General features: G+C 48.2%; 1 protein-coding gene across 2 annotated transcripts in view; it reads left to right on the forward strand.

Annotated features, from left to right (window-relative positions):
- The first annotated feature begins 221 nt into the window (after nt 1-221).
- Nucleotides 222-27,669, forward strand: part of atp2a3 (ATPase sarcoplasmic/endoplasmic reticulum Ca2+ transporting 3) — a 42,099-nt gene continuing 14,651 nt past the window's right edge. For both annotated transcript variants that reach the window (XM_028982258.1, XM_028982257.1), the window contains exons 1-8: nt 222-546; nt 10,447-10,464; nt 10,877-10,959; nt 14,131-14,235; nt 14,810-14,948; nt 18,587-18,667; nt 18,821-18,906; nt 19,643-20,107. In XM_028982258.1, coding sequence (XP_028838091.1) covers nt 429-546; nt 10,447-10,464; nt 10,877-10,959; nt 14,131-14,235; nt 14,810-14,948; nt 18,587-18,667; nt 18,821-18,906; nt 19,643-20,107 — 1,095 coding nt within the window. In that variant the 5' untranslated portion in view covers nt 222-428. The remainder of the gene's footprint in view (nt 547-10,446; nt 10,465-10,876; nt 10,960-14,130; nt 14,236-14,809; nt 14,949-18,586; nt 18,668-18,820; nt 18,907-19,642; nt 20,108-27,669) is intronic.

The raw sequence follows: 27,669 nt of genomic DNA on the forward strand, positions 1-27,669 counted from the left end.
ATGTTTGACGTGCATAGCATGTATAACGATAAAGCATGATCCAGCATATTTATGAATCGTCGTGGCTCAGGTAACGCCACCCAATAGCAGACGCGCACTCCCCGCGGAGAGGCGGGCCCAGGTAACGTCGGCCAATAAACGACGCCCAGTCTAAGCAGAGAGGCGGGTCTTTGGGCCGCCGCCCAATAGCGGACGCCCGCTCGCCGGAGGGGCGGGCCCGGCGCCGGAGAGCAGCGCACCTTCCACCTCCCCATCAGCCGGAGCTCCGAAGCGGCGACCGCGAGTGCAGCGCGTAGCGAAGCGGCTCCGCAGCTGCGCCTCTTTCCGTCGGCTCGCAGAGCGGCCAGGTGGCACTGCGCGGCGACCCGCCTCCACCAGCCAGTCCCGCCGCGCCCTGCCCGGCGGGGACGTTCGTGCGGCGCGCCAGCATGGAGAACGCACACACCAAATCCGCGTCCGAAGTTCTGGCCAACTTCGGGGTGAACGAGAACACGGGTCTGACCCTGGAGCAGGTCCGAGGCAACCTGGAGCGATACGGACCCAACGGTGAGTTTTAACCCCCTCTCCCTCCCTCTCTTCTCGGTTCAGAAAGAGAAATGCGCGCAGGTGATGTTCTCTCAGCCCGCCAGGAGATCCGAGCGATCCGCACGTCTTGCTTTTCTTTTTTATAAATTATGATGCCATTTTTAATTCCTTCCCAGCAAATGATTTTCCGAAATCAACCCCCCCCCCCAAAACATAGTTTAAGGTTCAAATTCCAGACGTCTGCGCCACCCCCACCGAGCGCCAGCAAGTTGGAACTGATAAAAGTGTCCGATCTGCACCAGACGCCGGTGACTGTGCTCCTGGGGTCAAACTTGAGCAACCAGTTCTGCGCTTCCCCCGCCGGGGGAACCTGGGCCTGTTGTGAAACCGTCGCTCTCCAGTTACGCTTTCATTGCACGCCAAGCGCTCTCTCGGCACCCTCCCTTCCCCTGGACCCGAGCTCCTGCGGCGAGCCTGGGCCGCTCCGTCGCCACGGCCTGACACCCAAGGAGAGTGGCTTCAAGAGTCGGGCCCGGAGCCACACTTACATGTACGCCCTTATCCAGAGCGACAGAGACACTCAGGGTTAAGTGTCCTGCTCGGGGACACGACGGTAGTAAGTGGGGTTCGAAGCCGGGTCTTCGGGGCCCCAGGCGTGTGTTCTACCCGCCTGGCTGCTCAACAGGGCCTTGTGCGGCTCGTGCGTCGCCACCCGGGGCCCTTTGATGACCTCATGGAAAAAAGAGCGCGGCATCTCGCTCGCGATATCGTCTCTTTCGGTTTGAGCGGTCGACTTCCTGCCTGTTTTATTACAGAGATAAGTGCCTGAGGGAATTCCCTTTTTTTTGTGCACCATGGGGTGTAGCGAACGGCCAGAAACCCCGATCCGAGTGCACTTGCGATCACAAGCATTTAAGAAAAGAAAAAAAACAACCATTCGTGTGCAAAGTGGAGTGTTCTTCGAGTGTTCTCGACGCACGTGTGGAGTGTGTGTGTGTGTGTGCGCGCCTTGCGGTGAATGGCTCGGGGTGGGTGGGGCGTGTTTGTGTTGCCGCCCCACGATTAATTTCCCCGCATGGCACCTCTCTGAAAAGCTTTTATATTCTAAAAAATGAGAAACGTTACGCCTCAAGACTGCGAACATGCACGCAAATGTCAGCACCTTCCAGAGAGAGAGAGAGAGAGAGAGAGAGAACCCCACTTTCTTGTGACCAGACCTCCCTCTTAAAGGGCCGGCGTGGGGCGAAAAACAGGTACCGGCTCAGATCAAATTTCTTCTTCTTTTCTTTTCTTTTTTTTGTTGAAATGGAATTCCGAGGCAGATTTGGCCTCATCTGCCCTTTAGAAACAAGCCCCTCCCATTTTTCTGTTTAGTAGTCTAGTGGGGTAACACACTCGCCTGTGAACCAGAAGACCCAGGTTCAAACCCCACTTACTACCATCGTGTCCCTGAGCAGGACACATAACCCCGAGTGTCTCCAGGTGGGGACCGTCCCTGTAACTACTGATTGTAAGTGGATAAGGGCGTCTGGTAAATGCTGTAAAGGTAAAAGTAAGAACGGAAAACCCACGAAAGAAGAAAGCGGCCGGCCGGGTGCGTCTAGAAAGGTTTTAAACGCGCGGCGTACTCCCAGAGTAACTCCCGATCCTCCCCGACTGACATTTGTGTCCGCACAGTAGCCGGAGACGCAACTTTCGCTCGCCGAGGCGAGTTTTTAGCGCTTTGCAGCAGCAGGAGGCGTCTGCACGGTTGCTGAGTTGTGGTCGGTTCCGTGTTCCTTCACATTTCCGGGACAGGCGGCCGTGTTGTGGGCAGGTGACATAAATATGATTTGCCTTCTGGTTCCCCGGCCTGCCACCGCATTATATAGCTGCATCCTCCTGCGTGTGGAAATGAACCTCACAATCGATGCGTCGCGACGCAGACGCGGACAGAACATAATCGCTTTTACAATAATGACGCTGTTTTGGTGATTTTTATAGGTAAAAACTAGTGCCTGATCTGAGAATTTACATTTACAGCATTTACCAGACGTCCTTATCCAGAGCGACTTACAGTCAGTAGTTACAGGGACAGTCCCCCCCTGGAGACACTCAGGGTTAAGTGTCCTGCTCAGGGACACGATGGTAGTAAGTGGGGTTTGAACCTGGGTCTTCTGGTTCATAGACGAGTGTGTCACCCGCCAGGCTGCTACCACCCTACAGCGCCGCTCCGGCTCCGAGTTGGAAATGAGCGCCCTCTGATCGGCGTAATGTGAGTCGGGACGCTCGGATTTGCACCGATGAGCAGAAGAACGGTCGACGTTCGGACCGCGGTCACCTGACGCCACAAAAGTCCAATAAACGTCTGGTCCCGACGTCCGTGTGAAAGAGGCCTAAGCTCTCATCTCAGTGTCGTATTTCTGAACACCACGTGAAGTACAATCGAAAAACGAACAGGACGCGTCGTGGTTCGTAGAAAATCGTGGTCGAACCGTGAGCCTGCTGTACTGTAAAAATGAACGAAACCGTCCTCGTCCCCTCTGTCCGTCCTGTCCACGTTCCTTGGTCGGCACGCGGGGAGCGTGTCCCTGGATAAACACTGGCTCCCCGCGGCTCTCCGTCCACAGCTGTCTGTCTGTTGCCCTCGATGTTTATCCAGGGACGGCGGGATTCCACGCTGAGGTCAGGGGTCACGCCCGCGGCACACAACCGCGCCGCCGACAGCCAGTAACCAATATCGTTTTCACTCTCTTTTCATCATGTCAACATTTGTCGTCGTGTCAATCATCTGCTTAAACCTGCAATAAACACCATGGAATAGCCCGCACGTTTGGGATACATTTGCATAAATGGATCTGATTGGCTGCCGCTCGCTTTTCTCCCGGTGATGGGACGTTACGGCCTGAGCCTCTTTCCCGCGCTCCGTAATGGCGTCAAATACTAAAGCGAGCTTTCAGTTTAAGGATTTCATTTTGATTGCTTGTGATTTCATTTGTTTGATTTAGAGCCCTCTTGTACCACAGGGTGGTAGTAGCCTAGTGGGTAACACACTCGCCTATGAACCAGAAGACCCAGGTTCAAATCCCACTTACTACCATTGTGTCCCTGAGCAAGACACTTAACCCTGAGTGTCTCCAAGGGGGGGACTGTCCCTGTAACTACTGGTTGTAAGTCGCTCTGGATAAGGGCGTCTGGTAAATGCTGTAAATGTAAATGTTAAAAAACGATTGCAAAAAAAACAACTTTCTGGACGGGTACCGTCGAACTCACCGCCCCTTGTCTTTGTCCCAGCGGATTCACTTGTGCCCCCCAACCCAGCGCCTCTTCCAGCAAAGTGTCTTGTTCATCGGCCGACAACTAATGTGAAGTCAGAAGCAAGAAGTTTAAAGTAGTTCTATCGTTTTCTCGCCATAAAACGTCGGCCTTTTGTCGTTTGTATGGGGTGGGCGTGTCTAACGCGCGCCGCGCTCCGTTTTGTCTGACTTGAGAAGGAAGTAGCCTCATCTCTGTCTTGCAGCCGTGCTCGGAAGCGCCGGGGTAGAGGATGTTTGTGCGTTCCAGACCAACCTGTGCGCGCCACCGAGGCCCCACCCCTGCACCCGCCCCGTTACAAAGGGCCCCTTTGTGGCCTGGCGCGCGGGTGTTTTTGCAAGGTGATGCGGCAGACAAGCCCGAGGCATCACCGGCCTGCCCGTCAGCCGCCTCATGCGCCGCGTTTCCTGCCAGCGATCGTCCCCCGTCGTCCAATCATCCATTAGACGGGTCACGCGCTCGCATCCAGGTTCCCGGGCCCTCGCCGCCGCCGCTGCGCGGCTTTACGGGGCCCGCGGCGGCCCGTCGTGTGCCAACATGCCACTTCTCTCCCATTCACACCTCCCACTTCTGAAGTCACCGCCTCCCCGTGGCAAACGGTTGACTCACCACAAGCGCACACACACACACACACGCACACACACACTCACACTCACAACGCCGCCTCTCTCTCCTCCTGTATTTGAAATTCTAATATGGCCTCCAGTGATCCAGTTTTACAGACAGGTCCCATTCAAATCATTGGTGACACACACACACACACACACACACACAGTTTTACTACATTCATGGTGAATAGAGTGGGTAGTGTCCAGGAGTCCTTTCATCTTCTTTTTTTTTTTTCCCCAATTCAATGCAAAATATGCCGTATATACCAGGTGCATATAACAGGGCAAATAAAGCAACGAAGCATTCGTCACAAGCTGTAGGGCAGTACAGCGGTGCCGCAGCGGGAGACTTAGTCAAATATTGTTAATTACACGAATGAACGTCAGCTTGTAACGGTGTTTCAAATGAGTGGGCATTGGCGGTTTGATTCGAACGAACGCGGTCCACTGTATCAAACGCCTTTAAATCTTTTTGCTGTGTGTGTAGGACAGTTATAGACCGGCGTTCCTTTCTTAAGTGTCTTGCTCAGGGACACGATGGTAGTAAGTGGGGTTTGAACCTGGGTCTTCTGGTTCATAGGCGAGTGTGTTACCCACTAGGCTACTACCACCCACTTATAAACGGAGCATTCTGGGCTGTTAAGCGAAGTGAAAGGGATATTTTTTTTTTTTGTCTGCTGCACAGCGAAACGTGTCCTCTGCTTTTAGCCATCGGCCATCGCGTGTGGGGACGGTACCTTGATCAAGGGGGACCCCGTTGGCGCCTCGGCGGTTCAAGATTCTAAACGGCAACCTTCCGGTCACGGGTCCGCTTCCTTTTTTTAAAAACATTAATGAGAAGCCGCCAGGTCGGTATATAAGATGTGAGGTGAAGTCTGCTCCTGTTCTTGTTTCTTCCAGAACGCGGCGAGATCTCTGTAGAATTTCGTAACCCAGATATTCCGTCTCAGCTGGCTGAAGTTTATTCTAAAGGACGATTTGCTCTAATTATTCAGTTGCCTTTGACAGTCATGTTTTTTTTTTTTTTTTCCCTCTCTGCTTTCATTTCACAATGTACAACCGCATAATAATAATTTGTGCGGCAAGTTTTTGAATGTGAATATTACTTTGATGATTTTTTTTTTATTGTATCACAGATATGATCAAATGAACTTAGAGAACTGCTGATAAATGTTGTTTGTTCGATTAAATATTCATAATCCCCGTTCCTACCTGTAAAACTCTCATAAACATTTCATAACAGGGATGATCCTTTGTGTACGATGCCTCCAGTAACCCCACAGTAACTGCACCTGAGCCCCACTGCTGACCGCTGCCCCCACCATGACCCTCACATGGTCTTCTCATCACCTGAGAACCGCCCCCCCCGGTTCTGCTGCCTGGAGGTGTCTACATGCGTTTGGTGGCTTCGTGTTCAGGACCCCAACTTGTATACTCTGTAGTTTTGAAGCGAACGGCATCTTCGTTTCAGACATGCGCAGCATATAACAGCCTTATTACCTGCACCTAGAACACATTTACCTGCTGCTTAAAAACGGCAGCCCACGGACTGAGTAAAAAAAACGACACGTTATTAAGTTATAAGATAAGAAATCGTTACGCAATCGTAAAGTGACGTAATGTAATAACTCACAACTTAAAAAGCCATGGCATAATGTAAAAATGAAGAAGTTTGACTCTCCAAAGGAAAATAAAGATACCTGAAAAACTACTCAAATAGAGTAGCGAATTACGTTTATTCGCTTACAGTCCACCTCTGGCTTTTGGTCAAGCTTCTTGTCCGTTTTGTTTATTTGATATGCAGGATTCCTACGGCCATTAAAAAGAGAGTTTTCGTTTTGGAACACGAAATTAACATAGAAAGTTCTTGAAAAGTCATTGAAACCTGATTGACACGTGAATGAATAACATGAAGATTTGAGGAACGTTTTTTCTACGTGTTTTCAACGTATAAGACTGGTGCTACACACCTCCGCAGCCACGTGTTTCTCCTTATAAAAGAAGACATGGAAATGACAGGCCCATTTCACTCATGCTCGGACTTGTCGTTTAAATGAAGTATTTACAGTGTGCTGTAATTGAAAAGTCATGGAGATGACTTAGTAAAAACGTGTAAGAAACCTGTACGTGTTTCGTTTTGTTGGGGACAGAGCTGTCACCTGTACCAGGGCTCAGGGGTTTGATCGTCCCATAAACGAAATGAATGTCAATGTGCCAGGCCAGTAATAATAGTACAAACGTAAAAATATATCGAGTTAACATTCGTACGGCTGTTTCGGCGCGAGCCGTTGTCCTCCACACGCGGAGGACACGTAATCGTAACGGAGACGAGTTTCCGGCTGGTGCGCACGATTCTGTAAGTGTGGGCGGACGAGGACGTGCAAGGGCCCTGCGGCTGGCTGCTGGTCACCTCTCGTCCCCTCCGCTCGGCCGGTCGGCAAGACGCGCTGTCCAACTGTGCCCACGGGCCGAGTAGCCATGGCAACATCCGTGAAAAGTTCATGTTTTTATGGTCGGCCGGTGGAGAGAGGAAGTCCAGCCAACGGCCGGTGCGATTCTGTCCCTGTCGTTCTGGAGCCGAGGGTTCTGGAAAGATGGCGGGACGGGGGAACCCCAAGAACGCGGCCAGGAAGGATTTCCCCGCGGCTGGGGCGGCGTGGCCGGGGCAGGGTGGAGGGAGGAGGAATGCCGGAATGCGTCTGGGCAGGGCTCCGCCGACACAGGCCAGATGACTCCGAGGGAATCCTTGGCACCGTGCGGCCGGGGAACCCCGTTCGCTCCTCCCTCCCTCCCTCCCTCCCTCCGGGCCCGTGCGGCGGCGGCGGCCGTAAAACCGTTACGCAAGCCGGAGGGGGCGGGCCGCTTGTGTCAGGCACTCCGAGCGAGGAAGAATTTTCCACCAGCCGCCGGTGGAGCACTGGGCCTGTCGGAGGACGCGATGGTGCGGCCAGCTCCGAACCGTCTTTTTCATCTACAGATTACGGTTTCGGTCGAGTCCGCGCAGAAGTATTCCGTTCCATTATTTTTATTTGTCACATACACAGTCATACACGGTACGATATGCAGTGAAATGCAAACATTGCAAGTACACAATGAACCAATATGCAAATATTGCAAACATAAACAAATATTAAACTTTTACGTCTTTAACTTAAAACAGAAAATACGAGTAACAGGTGAAGTTGTGCAAATGAGTGAAGTGTAAGTATACAGTGAAAAGTACCCGTTTCCGCAGAGGCCAATCAGATTTGTGTATGTATAAAGGTGGTAGTTACTACCATTGTGTCCCTGAGCAGGACACTTAACCCTGAGTGTCTCCAGGGGGGGACTGTCCCTGTAACTACTGACTGTAAGTCGCTCTGGATAAGGGCGTCTGGTAAATGCCGTAAATGTAAAATGGATGTGGCTGTCCCCTTTGTCCCTCGTGTGGTAAACGGCCGTGCTTGTGGAAACATGTGAAAGGCCGGCCTCTTTATCGGACCCGGAGCGAGTGTTGCTCCGGACGAGTGGTGCCAGGGTGGGGACCGGGCCCGGAGCCCCTTCCGCAGAGGCCAATCAGAGGCGAGGGCTTCCCCGCTTCCCCGCAGACGACGTGGGGGAGACACCAGCTAAGTGGCGAGGCGAGGCTTGTCCTGTGAGTTCATGTTCTTCTCCGTGTCCACGGAGCTGCTCTCATTTGTTTCTCTGGAGCTTCAGCTTTGGCTGTGCGACTGCGTAAATGATTCATGATGTCCAGGACCGGACTGGAAATAAAGTTCTTGCCTCTTCTGTGAACCAGATTTTTTTTTTCTCCCTTTCGGTTCTATTTTTGTGCCAGTTCCTGTCACTGGGGACGTCGCTGGGATGTGACGTCCTTGAGGAATTGGGGGATGTAACAGGAGAGCTGGAGACGTGGGAACGGGCCTCTGTGTAATCAGAACATCAGAGCTCTTGCATGGAAGCATGAAAATGAGGCCATGGAAGAATGTGTGTTCTCATGTCTCAGTTGTCTTTGCTGTGGCCCAATCCCACTCTCCACATGCTCTGCATTCTCCACTCGCTCCAGCACGAAGTGACTGCTTCTGGAAGATTCTCTCCTGATCACAACCCCAAAACCTGTGAGCTGCAGCAGGAACAAAGTTGGCCGGGTTTGACCCCACGCCTCAGATCCCAGTTTTAATGTGACCTTAGCTGCTTTCAAGCTCTCAGGATCCTCTCCTCAGGTCGCACCTTATGACAGTAGATGTTCAGCTGAAGATCTAGGCTCTGTAGTAGGGATAACCTAAAATAATTGATCACTTAGGGTTTTTCACATTTCGTTTTTTTCTTAGGTGCACCAAATTGTCAACGGCATCACGCTTTTGCACTTTTACAGGTTCACTTTTGTTTTTAAATCGCTGTGCATATAGGCAATATTGATTTGTAATCAATTAACTAACAATCTGGTTAAAGCACAATTCTAAAGGTATCTTACTGAAAATATGATTGTGCCCAAAGTGCATCATTGGGCTTAAATTAAAGCAAGATGTATGGAATAAAAAGAACATCTAATTAATAGTGCAAGTATTTTAAGGGTTTTAACTCTATTATCGTCCCGGCCTGATGAGCTGAATGTAATGTAGGTGCACTGTGCTTTTTCAGCATTTCATTTCAATCATTTTACTCGGGCTAGAGTGGAAAAATTAAGTTTTAAAAAATATGTATAAAAGAAGCATGTTGGTACAGTCATGTTGGCCGTCATCCACCGCCACAATAATGTCTGGTTCGGGTCTGGTTCGGCTCTTGTCGAGCTCGGGTCTGATTGCAACACGTGCACTTTCAAACCTACAGCACCATCTGGACCACGGCCGGTCAGTGGCTGGCCCCGCCCTTCGCCAACTCTGATTGGTTTAGAATACGACATGGACCGAATACGTCTGTCGCGTGAACCACAGGGAGTTTTATGGAGAATTTTACAGCCTATATTAGGCTACGTATTGAAACTGTCCCAGGACACGTCCCCCAACGTCCCCGACGTTCTGCAGCCCTCCTGGCAACGTTGCCAGATAATTGCTGTTTGCTAAAACGATGCAACTAACGGTCCCTGCTCTGCTTTTCCTTAAAATAGTTTCTTACCCACGAGCATGTTGAACATATTTTTCAACATATTTTATTCATTTTATTTCTCAGTATGTTGCAGTTAATTAAATCCTTTTTTGAGTTTGAACATGGAGAGGTTTAGCTGTTAATGTGTAGTTGTTGTTCAAAGAATTGCTGGAGTACAAATTATTTTTTCAATTGCGTGATTTCTTGAGATTCTTGGAATAAGTTTGTGTATAAAATGCATTTAATTACAAGAGTGCAGTCATTTTCCTGGCAGCGCTCTTCTAAGCAGAGGAATCAGGATGGAGTCTGTGTTCTTCATGGAGAATCTGGGCCCTCAGGTCCGTGGGACACCCCGTGTCCAACAGGTCCCAAGGCGGCGAAGCCCCTTCTGCCCCGACGGCCATCACATTGAGGAAGGCAGTGGAGGTGATGAAGGTTTCGGGGCGCAGGGTTCTTAGTGTCCCCTGTGGATCCTGGCCGGTGGTTTCCACCACACTAAACCAACAAGGTGGAGTTGATTTAGGGAACTCCCATGGAAAAGTATATTTGCAGTGCTTTTGTGTACATTTTTCATCTGTTTGACTCTCCCACTCTATGCTGATCTGGCACCGGTGTCATGTGACGTCTCTTCGTTGTTTTTTTCTACAACTCGTCCTCTGCACAAGAACATCTCTGTTAGAAGCTTCTGGAATGTGCAGCGCACATGTGGATGGTTAATATGTCCCAGACGTGATGCAGTAATCCCTAATCTGATCCCATGCTCCCTGGATAAAGGTTGTGTCTGAGTGTCTGTTGTGCATTAAAATGTACGATGTGTTAAAATTCAATGGAAATGTTTGATGTACCTCTTGATCGTCACGCTCCTCTAAATGAAATGTCCCCCCCCCCTCTTTCTCTCTCTCTCCCCCACATGTTCCTCATTCCTGCACGGATCGCCTTGGTGTGTCACGGACAGAGCTCCCAGCCGAAGAAGGTAAACATTGACCTTTCCACGCCCGTCTTACTCCTCATCCTTTATGATGCCTGTCTGTTAGCTCAGGCCCAGTCCGGGTACATACTCCTGCGGTGTCCCGCCCTCCCGGCCTGGATTCAGCTTCTCAAATACCCTCCATCCCAGGCATAATCCCTGAACGTCCCGGCCACGTCTTTAAAACAAACATATCTGCCAGTGCATCTGTCATTTCATTCTGAACTTCCATTCGTAAAACCTGGGTGTGAGGTCAGCAGGTCAAATCTGGAATGAACACTTGCTTGAAACAGTCAGTCAGTACAAAATGTAAAGTTTCAAACTAACTACCTCTTTTCTTAATGCATCTACAATATTCGATGTGAGGATCGGAGTTCCATTGTGGCTCAGACGTCTCCTCCTTTCCGTCTTTTCCCAGGAAAGTCGCTATGGGAGCTGGTCGTGGAGCAGTTCGAGGACCTCCTGGTGAGGATCCTCCTGCTGGCAGCCTGTGTGTCTTTTGTAAGTATTGGGGAAACCCTTACATTTATAGCATTTACCAGACGCCCTTATCCAGAGCGACTTACAATCAGCAGTTACAGGGACAGTCCCCCCCCTGGAGACACTCAGGGTTAAGTGTCTTGCTCAGGGACACGATGGTAGTAAGTAGGGTTCGAACCTGGGACTTTGTGGTCTTCTGGTTCATAAGCGAGCGTCTTATCCACTAGGCTGCTACTACCAAATCCAGCATTTGCCGTGTTGGGAGGTGAAATCACAGGTATCATTGGGGACAGGGGCGGGGACAGACTCCCAAATCTTAGCTTAATTCACATTTTCGGAGCCAAAATGGCCAAACATTTTTACTGATGTAGTTTATTTCAAATTATACTTTTTATTGTTTATTTTTGAACTTGTCGTTCAGTTTGTGGTCGCACGCCTGCGTGTGTGTGAGTGCGCAGGAGGAGGGTTCGGTGAAAGCGGCCCACACGCTGGACCTTTTTTTGAATACATTAAAACAGAGGCAGTCGGCACGCCGGACTTTTTGCGTGTTTCGGAGAACAATGAGGCCGGTATCCAGGCAACAGGGAAGCTGCATTGGAGGCAAAACAACGCAGATAATTTAGATAGTATTTTAAACGATGCATGATTTTTTTTTATCTGCATGTTAACTTTTAGATTTAATTTCTAATGTTTTAGTGGCATGACTTTTTATTTATTCCTTTTGAATCCAGTCCAGGGAGTGAGCGTGAGTTATCTGCTAAAAGGTCACATTAAACAATGATGCCCTTCCTCTGTTTGAAGGCCGCCGAATGGAAAGCGGCTCCTGGTTGCCATTTTCAGGGCAGGGAAGGCGTGTACAGGAAGCGCGTGAAGGAATGGGGAACGTTCTCAGGCCACGCCGGTTCCCATGGCTGCTTCTGCAAACGCTTGGTGTCCGATGCGGAATTTCAGGTCCCGTGGGCTTATACAGTCGATGGTGCTGGGATGTCAAAAAAAAAAAAAACTATTACTATTTAAAGGTTTTCAGCTCACTCGCGATGACCTGAGGCTGTTGGTGCGGACTTCTTTTGATGAATTCACTTTTGAACGTCGCAGCTGTGGAACAAAGGCCTGCAGTGACCTGAATGACGTCCGGAGTTTGCTGCTCGCACTACACTGCGGCTTTCTGGGAGCTTTTTTATTTTTCCCTGACCTCGTTTGCATTCGGGACACGTGGTCCAATGCATGTTTCAGAAGAAGGAAAATGGAAGCCTTCACAGACCCACATCCATGTTTGCCACGGGGACACGTTCTCCGGTAATTGATCCCGTGTCCCAGATCTCTTACTGAAAAAGTGTATTTTAATTTTTTTTTTTTTGGCGGAAGCTAACTTGCTAATATAGCTTTTGGGAGATTTTTTAACCTTTAAAGGGGTTTAAGGTGGGAGTAAACACTTACTATTAAGTGGAGATGCTGATCCAGGTCAGAGTGAAAGGCCTGTCTGTTCCCTGTTTTTTTATTTTATCTTCGGTTTATCTGCTGACCATTTTAGAGTGTTAGAGTTATGTTGTTTTGGTTGAATTATTAATGTAATGTAATGTGATTGATATATTAGATTCGCAGCCTCTTGTATAGCAACTCTGTTTTTACATTTTCAGTGTACTATAGAATATTGCAATATGTGAGTATCACAAATATCATGATATAATCATATTGTGACCCATGTATCATGATGCATGTCGTATCGTGAGATCATTGCCAGTACACACCCCAATAACGGCACACGTTTGTGTGCCTGTTTGCAAAAAAATACATAAATTGTCGACCAGTTCACTTTTGAGCTTTAAAGTGTCTTTCAAAACCGCCCAATCTGGCAATAGTCTGGCAACTCCTTGACTTTGCACATGTACAGTACAGGCCAGAAGTGGACGCCTGGTCTCCACTCTTTAAGTACATAACTCATGTGTTCATTCATAGTTTTGATGCCTTCAGTGAGAATCTACCAACGTAAATGGTCATGAAAATAAAGAAAACACATCGAATGAGAAGGTGTCCAAACTTTTGGCCTGTTCTGTATCTTAACAGAAAGGTTTTCAGTGAATCCATAATGAAAGAAGAGCAGTAGAGCTGTAATCAGGTCTAAAAAGTTGGGGTTTGACATTGAATCGTTCAGGCTTTAAAAAGCCCGGCTTTCTTTGTACACTACGAAATCTGCGGGGAAATGAGCGGGTTTAAAATGCATCTTTTACACGGTAATTACAGTGACCGAAATTTTTACACTGTATAAAACCTTACCCAGCTATTCGTTCTTGCGAATACGTATATATTGCCGTCACTTAGTAAGCACTTTTTTCTACATTCACGTGTAGACTGAAGTAGCTGCTTTTAATCTCATTGTACCTGCATATAGTGACAATAAAATCAAATTAAAAATTAAAAATTAAAAATTTACATTTAATAAAACTAATTCACAACATGTGAAAGACCAATCACCAAAACAAATTTACCAGCAGCGAATCTTATGGAAAGGATAGGTACTATAGACCGACCGTTTACTGTGTGAGATTGACCCGATTCATTGTTTTATAATGGAACAAGTTTGTGTTTCTACTCGAATAATCCACTTTGTTGCTGCAAAGTGTCCTTCTAAATCACCCAAACTGGCAACAGTCTGGCAACCCCCTCGACTTTGACACGTATCTGATGAAATAAACAGAAGGGTTTTAGTGAATCCATGTTGAAACGTTTGGCAATATCCTCCATTGTCAGATCAGCTTTCTTATGCCCACTCATGTGGGAGTCGTTGGGTTGGATGATCAGTATGTAAAAATACACAATTTGTATTAATGTATTGGGAACGAACGAATGAATGAAATAACTACATATTTTCTGCTTTTAAAGGGACCCCACATGTCTAGGTCATTATGGTTTGTCCTGTGGGTTTGGAACTATTTCTCTCATTTAAATTACGCTCCTCTCATTTGCTGCCGAATCGGACCCGCCGTCGCCTTCGCGGCGCTGGGATGAAACGGCTTTTTGTTCCAGCGCCCAGCACCTGTATCCACAGCCCAGGGCCCCCGCCACTTTAACCCGCGGCGGCGGTGGAATCGCCACGCCAGGCCGACCTTATCAACGGCACACGCCGTGTACAGCAACTCGAACCCGGACCCTCCGCCTGAAGGCCGTGTGTGTGTGTGTGTTTGCGTTCTGCAGGTCCTCGCCCTGTTTGAGGAGGGCGAGGAGACCACCACCGCCTTTGTGGAGCCTGTCGTCATCCTGCTGATCCTCGTGGCCAACGCCGTGATCGGAGTATGGCAGGTAAAACCCGGCGCTTTTAAACGTGTGTGTGTGTGTGTGTGTGTGTGTTTTTTGGCAAGATTCAATGTACGATACTGCTAACTGTTTACATGGATGAAGTCTGTGATTTTAAGGTGGAAATATCGATGTAGTAACAGCATCCATAATAAACAGTGTCGATGGATGTGATAATGAACATTCCTTCCTTCCTTCCAGTCTTACTTCCTGAAGACATTGACTGTTATTCTGCGTTCACGACTTTTATTTGTCATCGGGTTACATTTATATTTAAGACATTTGGCAGACGCCCTCATCCAGAGCGACTTACAACGTGCTTTCAAGTTACCATCGATGAAGAGATCAATTCCGGTTCATTAGGACCCCAACTATGAATACAACCTTTTTATTCACTCTGCTGTATATTCTGTACACAAGTTCAACAATAAGAAAGTTACAAGTTCATCTAAATATTCTTTTAAGAGGAAGGTCCTGAGCTGTCGCTTGAGTTGATCTTGTCGACATGGATGATTCTTTTCTGCCATGTTAACTGGTCCATTTGGATTAAAATGACAGGTCGTTTGTTTGTCTTGTGCAGGAGAGGAACGCGGAGAACGCCATCGAAGCCCTGAAGGAGTACGAGCCGGAGATGGGGAAAGTGTATCGAATGAACCGCAAGGCCGTGCAGAGGATCAAGGCCCGTGACATTGTTCCTGGGGACATTGTGGAGGTGGCCGGTAAGATGGGTGTCCGACAGCCTGATTCGTTGACCTTTTGACCCGTGGAGAGATTAAGACCAGGACCGGCGTACGGCCGTAGTGAAATGAAAACATCCGTGCACGTGAGGGGTGGGGGCGCTTCGCAGGCCGGGCGCGTGGCGTTTCTGCAGGACGCCGTGTGTTTTTTAGCAACTGTTTATATTTCCAGGCTGCTTTCTTGTGCTTTTCCATGCTGTCAGGTCCACCAGGAGCACCTGGACACGGCTCCAAGCCTGGCAGCTACTCGTGCTCTGGAAAACACACACACACACTCTCTCCCAGTCACGTGATGTGAACCAGCCCAAGTCTATTTTTAAACTGGCCACTTTGGCGAAGTGAACCGCTGTCCAACAGAAACCCGTGTGATGTGTATACACCAGCGAGATTAACGTCTCGTACGTCGAGGAGGAAGCGGCCCGGGAGAAATGAGCGCGGCGCGTACTAGCTATGCCCCACCAGGTTGTGGGACTTGGGCTGAACCTCCACAAACACCCCGGCGAGCCTCTGCCCTTTCGCTCCTGACTGGCAATAAGAAGTAAAGATCTTCCGTTTTCCACTAACTGCCGATGGGTTGTAATGGCATTATGCTCTAAACTAGGTCCTGGAGCAGGAAATGAAATTAAAAGGTGCAAGAGGAATAACATTAAGAGCTCATTACCTGACCCAGTGCGCCGGGAACAAATCCTCCTTTGTTCTGGTAGTGTGCCTGCCCGCTTTCTACCTGGGAACCAGCGTAGTAGAGGAGGTGTGGAGACGTCTTCACTCGCTCTCATCTAAAGAGTCAAAATAAGTGGCTTCCAGTAGCTTTGTAATGTAGGACATTCCGAGCATCCCCGAATACAGAACAATCTCGGTATGTGGCCGAAACTGAGGTGCAGTATAACGGTGCGCCCCTTATCCAGGTCTGGCTCTCAGGTCCACTTCCTGTCTTCTTTTGGATGCCCTGCAGAGTTCAGGATGGCCTTGCTATACAATGAACGCAGTAGGGTAGGCCTGAACAAGTTTAAGGAGGAAAAAAATAAAAAAAATTTTGTCAGATGTCTCGATTGCGATTTAGTTTGTGATTATTCACTACATTATGTGTATTGAAACTGTAGTATAACTGTACATCGCAATAGGAACTGCGCTGTAACTAGCAAGCCACGAGTTTGTGGGTGTGTAAGTGGGCGTGGCTTTAAAATCTGATTGGTGAGCACGACTGCCACTCGGTGGCCTTGTGAGTGTACCGCAGGTGAAATTAGTGGAACTTTGACCTCTGCGCCCCTCATTTCCGCATGGCCAATAGAATTAAAGAGTGGAAGCGGCCGGTGTTCGGTCTTCCCCTTTGAAACACACGCACACGAATTGGGAATGGAGGAAAAGACAACCTTGTCGGTCTCCGAGTGTCCAGACATCTACACCACCACATTGCCAAAAGTTAGAAAACCACGACTGTATTCTGCGTTGAACGCCACCCGCTGACATTTGAGAGGAAACGTAAACCTTTGTTTAACTGTCTGACCGTCATTCGCCCGGCATCGCAGAATGGGTTCTCCGCTGCTCCGGCGGCTTTCAGCACATCCAGTAATGAGGACGTGGAAGAGAAGGTCCTTGCAGCTATAAATGGGTGGATGTTCTCGTTGCAAATCTGTCACGGCAGGCGGGATGTAGCTGGTGCGCTGGCGACAGGAAGCCCGTTGGTGGTCTGTGCACGATGGAAGGTGGAAAGCGTGGAGTACAAGAGCAGTGCAAGTGGTCCAGTGAACAGAGGCCTGAAGAGAAGTCACTTCGTTTATAGAACAGCATTATATCGTCCCAAAGAGATATAATCTAAATAGTTAAAAAATTAAATTATTAAAAATGAAAAAATTAAATAAATCAGGAAATATGTGAGATAAATATCTGCAGTAGTGAACTTCCCATTTTCCCGTTATAATTTTCCATAGCGAATAATAATATTTTTTTAGGGATTTTTATCACATTTTTTTCTGATATGGCCAGACTGAAACTGAAGACACCTTATTTAATTATTAGTTTATTGACATATAAAACCATGGTTGTCATTACCCTTCTCTGCTTCGTTGTCAACCATTTCGCTCCTCCGGTAGCTTCATGAAGTGAAATCACGTCACGTGGTGCTGCATGCATAAATTTCTCCGATATTCCTGCGTCTCAGCAGCAGCGTGTCTCCATTTAAAACAAAGCAAATACACACACAAAAGATGCAAATTTCTGCCATTTTTATCATGAACGTGAACGTGAGTTGAATTTAATCTTCACCATCTGCAGTGCAGATGATCAAAATCTCAAAAAGGAAAACCACCCTAAAACCATCCTGGCATCACAACCTCCAACTGTAACATCCATCAGATAGAACAAGGTAAAAAAAATAGAATTTTAAAGTGTTGCATGCTGCCAGTTGAAGTTTCAGACCGCGTTGATGAATGAATTTCTTGCCACAATCCTGATTCAATAAACCCGGCATGCATGGAATGTTCTGGGGACGCTCGCTGAATTTATCATCCTGAACCTTTTGAGATCTTTAAGGACCCCCCTTTCCTTTACTGGAAGAACGCAGTGAGAAAAGGCAGCTCTGGGAAGTGGATTGGGGATCAACGTTCTGCTGCTTCTGACCTTGCTAAGTGCCAACGGCCGGGCGCAGGCCTTGGAAAGATGGAAAGTTGGGATGCTGCCGTGTACCGTACCCTCCACATCCTCTTTCCAGGAGCCTCTGTGTTCTGTGGGCCAATTCCGTGCGGGGCGGTGAGCGTTAGATAGTGTGGGCGTTCACTTATTCAGAGTCACATTTGTGATTCTCGTATCCAGGGATACTTTCCTACTTGTTCTCCGAGGCGGAAAATGACCGGTACGCTGCAGGAAAGGCCGTCAGGGTCTCCATTTCTCCCACATGTAGCAACGTCCAATGGTCTTCTCTTCGTATCACTCCTAACTGGTTGCAGTTTGGGTGGGTTTCCTGCAGCATTAGCATAAAAATGGCTGACCCTAGATCAGCGGCCTTACTTAATATGCAGCCGGTAGAGGGAAATGCATTGGTTAGAAATGCTGATGTTGTTCACAAACTGGTAAAGATATAAAATTTATAAAAACAAAAATGTATAAAAGTGGATCTTCTGTCCACCTATTATACAAATTCTGTGCTGCATCCGTGCAGAATGGTCCACGTCGATTAGTTCAGAGGCTCCTGACTGTGCAGTTTAGGACGATGCGAGTCCTCATGAGGACGTTAAAACCAGATTTGAGCAGATGATACCGATGTCAGAAGCCCTGTGAAAATCTCCCAGGTTGCTTGCTGCTCAGATATTGACCGCTTTCGAGGCAACGGCGACTCCATCATCGCCGTATCGACCCGGCTGTAGACTGTGCGTGCTATTTGACTCTGGAGAGACGTTAGGGGTCTCTGTGCGGCTTCGGCCGGGCAGCCCCAGGCTTTGTTTTTTCACGCTGCCTTTCGATCCAATGTTCCCGTGATCAACACTGTGCTTAACGTCTCGCTGGAGAAGGCGCGACAATTTTTTTTTTTGTCCAACTTATAGCTTGGGGGGGGGGGGGGCCTAATCCGTCTAAGTTTCTTCCACTTTGTTCCTTTCTCCATCTTTATTATCACCGTTCGTGTTCAGTGGGCGACAAGGTGCCAGCCGATATCCGGATCACATCGATTAAGTCTACGACGCTTCGAGTGGACCAGTCCATCCTCACAGGTAGCGGCTACTTCTGTTCTGCCCGTTTAGTTCATTTTTATTCATAACATGATTTGGTCATGATAAAGTCAACACGCGTGACGTGATTGGGGTTTCTGCGATGTTCTCTCCGGGTTTTTTTTAATACTCTCCTGCTCTCCTTCTGTTCACCAGGGGAGTCCGTATCTGTAATCAAACACACGGACCCGGTGCCGGACCCCAGAGCGGTCAATCAAGACAAGAAGAACATGCTGTTTTCGGTGAGTGTTGTCCCTCAGAAAGCCTCGGAGTGCAGCATTCACGCGTGTCCAAAAAGGAAAGTTCACAGATTCCAGCGTAACTGTACAAAGTGAATGGGCGCTGCTCCAACATCTGGGTGCATCACTGTGCGCCGCTCCGTTTTCTTCTGAGGTTCGTGTTGGGACGTTCAGCTAAATCCTCTCCCACGTTTGTATTTAAATCCCTTTACTTATCGTCTTTTATATTAGTAAATCTCATGTATGCGTACATGAAAAACAGACATTTTGCGCTAAGAATTCTGTCCAAATTTCCTTGTTTGTAGCGAGCCTGTTAGCAAGCTGGCTAGTCCCCCTTCATGTCACTTTCTGGAGAGCTATTCCATGTGAAAGAAGGTTTCCGTTTTCGCCATTGTGATACGTTGCAGCACAGCACACGGTGACACAAGGAAATGTGTCCTCTGCTTTTAACCGTCACCCTTGGTGAGCAGCGCGTGGGGACGGTACCTCGATCAAGGGGACCTCAGTCGCAGGAGGTGTGGAGATTAAGATTTTCCTAAACAAGCACCTGATGGCGTCTCTCTCTCTCACACACACACACACACACACACACACACACGGCAGTGCCAGGCTCTGAATAGGTGGCATATGGCGAGCAGTCAGCGCTGGAGAATGTTCCGCCGCAGACTCCGCCGTATGATGACTGTATGTTTACCTCTGGGTGTTGCTGTGAAACATGTGACATATGCCTTAACCGCAGGGCACCAACATTGCTGCCGGACGCGCCATCGGCCTGGTGGTCTCCACTGGCGTCTCCACGGAGATCGGAAAGATCCGGAACCAGATGGCGGCCACGGAGCAGGAGAAGACGCCGCTGCAGCAGAAACTGGACGAGTTTGGCCAGCAGCTGTCCAAGGTCATCTCCCTCGTCTGCGTGGCGGTGTGGGTCATCAACATCGGCCACTTCGCCGACCCCGTCCACGGCGGCTCCTGGGTTCGCGGCGCCATCTACTACTTCAAGATCGCCGTGGCCCTGGCGGTGGCCGCCATCCCCGAGGGTCTCCCCGCAGTCATCACCACCTGCCTGGCGCTGGGCACGCGCCGCATGGCCAAGAAGAACGCCATCGTCCGCTCTTTGCCCTCCGTGGAGACGCTGGGCTGCACCTCCGTCATCTGCTCCGACAAGACGGGAACCCTGACCACCAACCAGATGTCCGTGTGCAGGGTGAGTTTTACCGTTTTTACTAATCTCATTTATAATGTTTCATACGGTCAATCAAAAAAGGATCCACAATAAAGAAATATCCAACTTCTGAATAGTATCTTTATTCGCACAGTTTGGGGTGGTAGTATCCTAGCGGGTAACACACTCGCCTGTGAACCAGAAGACCCAGGTTCAAATCCCACTTACTACCATCGTGTCCCTGAGCAGGACACTTAACCCTAAGTTGCTCCAGGGAGACTGTCCCTGTAACTACTGATTGTAAGTCGCTCTGGCTAAGGGCGTCAGGTAAATGCTGTAAATGCAAAATGTAAATGAACCAGGGCTATTCAATTAGAGGGGCCCGATTATGAAAATGTAATTCCACTTACAGTCACAGCATAAAATGCTTCACATATTAAAAATATGTGAAGCATTGCAGTTGCTCGGCGACTGGATGTAAAAAAAAAATAATAAATTTTATTTCCGTCACCTTGCGTGATTGGCTCCAAGAAATCGGCACCAAATCTGAATTCCGGAAAGATACAGTATTAGGGGACCACTAAGACCGATATAAAAGCAAAAAAATAAGGTCATAATAGGGGACCTTCAAATGTCAAATTCCCTGGGCGCCTGTCATGGCTGCCCACTGCTCACTCAGGGTGATGGTTAAATGCAGAGGACAAATTTCACTGTGTGCACCGTGTGCTGTGCTGCTGTGTATCACATGTGACAATCACTTCACTTTACTTTCAGATTAAAGAAACAAAAAACAGAATGAAATCAATTGAAAAGAGCAAAAACATTCCTTCACAACTGTCCCATCACTGAAAGGCCCAAAATCCACGCAACTTTTAAGGAACATTCATTTGCACGTTGCTGCGCTGTTTTTATGATCTACTTTTTCGCCTTTTGGAGAAAGCCGGGCTGTCCCTCATCTCTCCTCCTCCTCCCTGCTGTGGTAAACTAACGGTCTTATTGGCTCAGCCGAGTATTAACTGGAGTAGCGGCGCCCGCGGTCAATAGCCTTGAACATCCAAAATAATGCCCTTCGTACAGTTCTTCCTCCACATCATGTCGGTTGTAGAGGCATGAGTCTTCACTGCTCTCTCTCGATTTAGTTTAGATTTCTGCATAATCTAATTCTAACACGTAGGGGTCTATTTGGCAGTGTGGTGCGTCTTCACCCATCAGATAACCGTGTCTGTGTTGGTAGTGGGCGCGGTCACGCCTGTGTAAAAGGGGTGTAGAGAACACCTGGGCGTGCGTTGTACTGTATGGCAGCTCAAGACCTTCCTCTTTAAAGAATATTTAGATTAAATTGTAATTTTCTTGTTGTCGAACTTTGTGTACAGAATTTACAACAGAGTGAATAAAATAGATGTATTCATAGTTGGGGTCCTAGTGAACCGGAATTGATCTCTTCATCGATGGTAACTTGAAAGCACGTTGTAAGTCGCTCTGGATAAGGGCGTCTGCCAAATGCCGTAAATGTAATGTATGTAAATGTAGAGGCGTGAACCTTCGCTGGTCTCCCGATTCGATTGCGATTCTCAACCACTCGATTATCGCGTCCCATCAATGGCCTCGTCCACGCGGACGTCCGAACCGGGCGCTTTTCTGCCGTCCTTGGCGTCAGGCGACCAAATTTCCTGCTCATAGGAACAATCGAAAGCGTCCACACGGGCGTTCAGCACCAGCATTCGGTTGCCGTCAAATAAATGCTGCATGCAATGTTTTTTTCCGGCAACTTCTGCCGAATTCCAGACAAATGATAAACAGTGAAGCACCCGCCAGTCATAACGCCACCAGAAAACAGCCGTCAACAGCCCTATCAAATGGACAGGAGGGAGTTTAAATAGTCCAGAAGGAGAAAGTAGGGTGTGTGAGAGCTGTCAATCATGCCTACAAGCCCCTCCCCTTTTAAAATTTAGCTTCATCTTCTCATCTTCAGGATCAATTTCACACCAATGAAAATAGTAGGTTGTATCTGTTTATTTCTGTAAATCCAAGAGAGACTCATTGTGACCCTTTTAGTCAAAGTAAAGTAAAGTGAAGTGATTGTCATTGTGATACACAGCAGCACAGCACACGGTGCACACAGTGAAATTTGTCCTCGGCATTTAACCCATCATCCTTGGTGAGCAGTGGGCAGCCGTGACAGATGCCCGGGGAGCAGTGTGAACCGGCAACCTTCTGATTACGGGGCCACTTCCTTAACCGCTAGGCCACCACTGCCCGTCAGAATAAGCATGCAGCTTTGTCTGAAAGCACTTGGCCGTTTGTATCCACGTGAATGGGATATAAATCCCTCCATGTAACTGCAGCCGACGATGACGCACAACCAGATCCCGTCCAGCATCGTCATTGTTTCATAACCAGCAGTTTTCCGGAATTTGAACAGGAATGAAACGAGTCACCTCACCATCCCCGGGAATTCTGTCCCGTCTTGAGTAGGCGGCGACGTCCGCCTGGCCCTGAACAAAGTGGAACAGATTTACATTTTAAATGAAACATGGGGGGAAGAAACATTAAAGAAACAGAGAGAGAGAGGGGAACAAAGCAAGTTCCAAGTCGGGAGGGAGGATAAGAGTTTTAAATGTCAAGTGTGGCAAATGCCACCGCCAGGTGCATTGTGTTGAAGGCCACAGTCCACACACGCACACACACGCACACACACACACATGCGCGCTTGTGTGGTTCCCGTATGTAAATGCACATTTTGCCCTCAGATGACCTGTGTATGGTGGAACGTTTGGCAGGTTTTGCAATGTTTCCACACCACACCCTTCTGCCACCTAACCCTGCAGCCTCATCACAGAGCGTGGGCCTTCGTCATCCGCTGCGGTGCAAACGGCCTTACAGTTAAAAAGCAAGAAGTACGGTCAGGAGGGCCTAAAGCCGCCATTGCAGCATCTTATCTTGACAAGATAAGATGATCCTACCAGAAATGGTAATAAATATTCATGACAAAATATCCGAAATAACTCAATTCTATATACAGGAGTCATGAACTGTGGTATTTAAAAGGAAGAATAGTTTTTTTCTTGCTGTAATGAGACCCCCGTTGTTCGATTGGCTAAAAGTTTGCATATATGATATGGACATGTTTTGATTAATATTTATATTCAGATTCTTCTAGGATGTGTTAAAGTAGTATATGGAGGTGCTTTAACTGTGTGTGTGTGTTACTGAGACCATCTCTGTGTGTGACTCCTTCCCCTCAGTCATGTCTGGACATGAACGCTCCTGTCACCGGCAGACCTCCACCAGCCGCCTCGTGCATTTGTCTGTTCTCCATGTATTGTTTGTGTGTGTGTGTGTGTGTGTGTGTGGCGTGTAGAGACTAGCCTGTGTCTGACTCTTCTCTGAAGGTGTCTGGCATGTGTGACGTTCGCAGGCTGCTATGGTGGCCCAGACCAGCTTGCTGTGTGCGTACCTGGGCACGGTTAAATCGTTCTGCTGTCAGCAGGATCTCCTTCCTCCTGATCTGCTTCGTGTCTCCCCGACTCCCGCCGCGAGGTTGCCGGAAAAGGCGCGCGTCTGCCGGGGCTAAATATTTACCCGTTCCGTGTCCTCAGCCCTGCACCAGACGTCCCCTGAACGTAGCCCCCGCTCAGGATAACCACCCGGTGTCTTACGTCGCTTTCCGCCCCATTCCTACCTGCGAGCTCATTTCCACGTCCCTCTTCTAAACACGCTCTGGTTCAGAGGGACCTTCCTCCCCTCGTTTGGCTCAGGGACCGTTTACTGATGGAGATTTTCCAGACCCCTGCGGTGACCTGGTTTTACCTTCTGAAGAAGGACTCGTATGCATAGTGATCAGGTCATGGGCTCTCTCTCTGTTCCTGACCTGCGGGGATGGACACCGTTCTTCCCAAAGTTCTTCCCCCGTTTGGTTGATTGTGGTGAGATGCATAAGGTAGGTACTCTGAGAAGATGAACATTCACATTTACTGCTTATCCAGTGCGCCTTACAATCAGTAGTTGCAGGGACAGTCCCCCCTTGGAGACACTCTTGCTCAGGGACACGATGGTTGACAGTGGGGTTCGAACCTGTGACTGTGGTCTCCTGGTTCATAGGCACGTGTGTTAGACACCAGGCTAACCATAATCATAAAAAATTCATGGAGGCCAAAAGCAAAGAAGGAATGTATAGAAATAAACGAATACTAATGTCTTATGGCAGCAGAAGAAGCCTAGTGGTCTTCTACCTAAATTTTACTCCACACACATTAAAAGATCAGTTGGCCGAACATCATTAACCATCTTCGTCTTCTTCACCATGCAGTCTGCAACAGAATGGAGTATTTACCGTATCGTGCGGTAAAGTAAAGTGCAGAGTGGAAGCTTGCTGCTGAGATTTTGGTTGGAGATTTGGGAGCTGTGGTTGCGCTCCATTAACTGTTATGAGCATTTACTAACTGACTGTCCGGCCCTTATAAATGGTCAGTGTGTGTGTGTGTGTGTGTGTGTGTGTGTGTGTGTGTGTGTGAATTCTCATGGCCACGCTTCTAACGATCTCACACCCCGCATGCTATTGCAGATGCACGGGATGCCATGTTTCCATGGTGACCAAAGGCGCATGTGTGTGTGTGTGATAAAACAAATGCCGCATCATGGCAGCGCTTATGTGATCGCTGAGGACAATGACATGGGTTGGGAGGTTTGAAGATTGAAGATTGGTTTATTGTCCGTACAACAGTATACACAGTGTACCGTGTATTGAATTAGTGTTTCACACAGACCCCCGCATAGTCCAGTTATAAAAGAAAAATATATATATCTATATACACACTAAAATAAAGCTTAAATACTGTACAGATTTCTCTACAGGAGAAAAGTCGAACTTTTCTGTGCAATGAACAGGTCGAACGGGACATAACTGGACAACATCATGTAGGACGCTTGTAAGTGGATAGGTTGGATATTTCAAACAGGACACACAAGACGAGACAAACATGTGCAAGATGAGTTGAGATGTGCATAAGGCTGGAAGTGTATTGTTGTCGAGTTTAACGGCCTTCCGGTGATGGCGGTGCATTGAGAGCTCGGACTGCTCGGGGGAAGAAGCTCTTGCCGTGTCTGGCAGCTACAGTTCTGATGCTGCGGAACCGTCTGACAGACAGTAAGAGGGAGAACGGGGCGTGTGAGGGGTGGTGAGAGTCCTTCATTATGTTCCGAGCTCGACGGATGAGGTCAGCGACAGTGCAGTTCCCGTACCAGACAGTGATGTAGCAGCAGAGAACAGTGTCAGTGGTCCCCCGGTAGAACGATGGGAGGATGGGAGGAGGGAGGTTGGCCTCCTTCAGACGTTCTGCAGACGTTGCTGGGCTTTCTTGGCGGTGGAGGTGGTGTTGAGGCTCCAGGAGAGCTCGTCTGTAATGTGCACATCCAGGAACTTCACGCTGCTGACGATCTCAACAGCAGATCCACCGTAAAAAGGCGTGGCCTCTGTTAAACAGCAGTGGGACGGTGCTGGTTCTCAGGAGGCCCTGTGACACAAAAGTGAATAATCGTTGGATTGGACGGCCGCTTCATTAATACTGTAATTAGCTGCCGTAATTGAGTTTCATCCAGAGGGAGGCGGGGTCAGCAGGAGCGGTTTTCCATTAGGAATGTGTCTAGGAGTGGGACCGTGCCGTTCCTTTTTGTAGGCTGTGCCTACAACCTTGTTGGAATCTATTTCTTGTTCCTAAGTCTTTATGAGGCTAGCGGAACTCTCTACCTGTGAGTCTCTTCATTTCTGTGGAGTAACTAAGCAAAAATCAAGTAATGTGTATTAATACAGTAGAGGCCAAAAGTCTGGACACATTCAATGTGTTTTCTTTATTTTCATGACCATTTACGTTGGTAGATTCTCACTGAAGACATCAAAACTATGAATGAACACATGTGGAGTGAAAACATGTTTTATATTCTAGTTTCTTTGCTCTGATTACTGCTTTGCACACTCTTGGCATTCTCTCCATGAGCTTCAAGAGGTCGTCACCTGAAATGCTTCTCCAACAGTCTTGAAGGAGTTCCCAGAGGTGTTTAGCACTTGTTGGGGTCCAGCTCACCCCAAACCATCTGGATTGGGTTCAGGTCCGGTGACTGTGGAGTTCAGGTCTCCACTTTTTGTTAAGTACATAACTCCACATGTGTTCATTCATAGTTTTGATGCCTTCAGTGAGAATCTACCAACGAAAATGGTCATGAAAATAAAGAAAACACGTTGAATGAGAAGGTGTCACTATATATGATTTTTTTTTTCTGTGGAGGAACAACACCAGGGAGCCGGAGCCTGAACAAGATGTGCAGACAACGACCGATTTGTGCACAAGCTGAGCCCACTGCTCAACCCTGCACATCGATTCAAAGTGGGGCCGTTATCAAAGCTTTCATGTTGAGGGCGAATTTTCCCAACAGAAATGAAATAAAGACGACAGCATGTTTTAGCTTCTTAGAAAGTGAAATATGTTCTTTTACTGCAAAGTTCTGACTATCGTTTCGAGAGCATGTTGCTTCTCCTTCACCACACAGTGTTGATGTCATTACATCAACACACATCAGTAGACATGTCTCTTTGAACGTAGGTCAAAAACGATGTCGTTTTCCCAGCTTTTATGTCCACGAATGTGGAAAGACCAAGCGAGGTAACGGCAGTTTTATGTAAAGTGGAAATGGGTCAGATTGACCACTTCACCATCACCTCACATCTCCAACTTAATGCAGAGTCCCAGTTCCTCTTGATGCCTTCTGGGTTTGGTAAAATTCCCAGTGTTCCTGTCTTCCGAAGAACAAGGACACACACCTGCTGCCGCAGTATATTAAGCCGGGCCAGTTCCTCTAACCTGCAGGACCACACGTGTCAAACTTGCAGGCCGTGGGACCACATCCCACGAGGCCACTCTGTATAGATCTATTATTATGTCCCATCGATATGATGAACTGATCCCATAATGCCCTCTGTTCGCATTCTGCTTTGGTGACATTGAAGCATGAAAAAAGAATTCCGATCTGCTTCACAAACTGCTCCTGTACCGATTTAGCTGCAGTGTAAAGACCAAGGCAACTGAAGCACTGCATTATGGGATATGTAGTCTGATCGGCGCTTCATATTGCCAGGCCATAATAATAGATCTATATAAAGTGATCCTGCGGGGCGTGGTCCGCGTGCTGCTGGTCTAGACCATCATATCTCATGCAAAGACCCTTGTTGCAGAACATCATCTAAAATGTACAAGGTACTAGAGAGACCAGGCCAGTGTTCCTGGTGTCGGTTCTCATGGTTCTATGGGCTCGGCTATTGCTTCTTATCAATTTTATTCTTCTTATTTTGTTGTAAAATAAATGGCCAGTGCTTTTGCTACAGCAGCAGTGGTGCTCCTCAGTAAATTATTTTCAGCGGCCCGGTGTCCTCGGCAGCGCGGGGATCAATGGTGACCCCGGTCACTCGGACCACATGTCCCGAGCCTCCACCTGTGCTCTCCTCCTCTTCCTCTCCTCGCCTCCTTCCAGATTCCAATCCCCCCCGCCCTGTGGTTTTAACTTTGTCTGAAATGGATTCTGGGTAATGGGAGCTGCTTGCTCATATGGGGCTG

This window comes from Denticeps clupeoides, chromosome 6 (assembly GCF_900700375.1).
Source record: "Denticeps clupeoides chromosome 6, fDenClu1.1, whole genome shotgun sequence".
Taxonomy (NCBI): domain Eukaryota; kingdom Metazoa; phylum Chordata; class Actinopteri; order Clupeiformes; family Denticipitidae; genus Denticeps; species Denticeps clupeoides.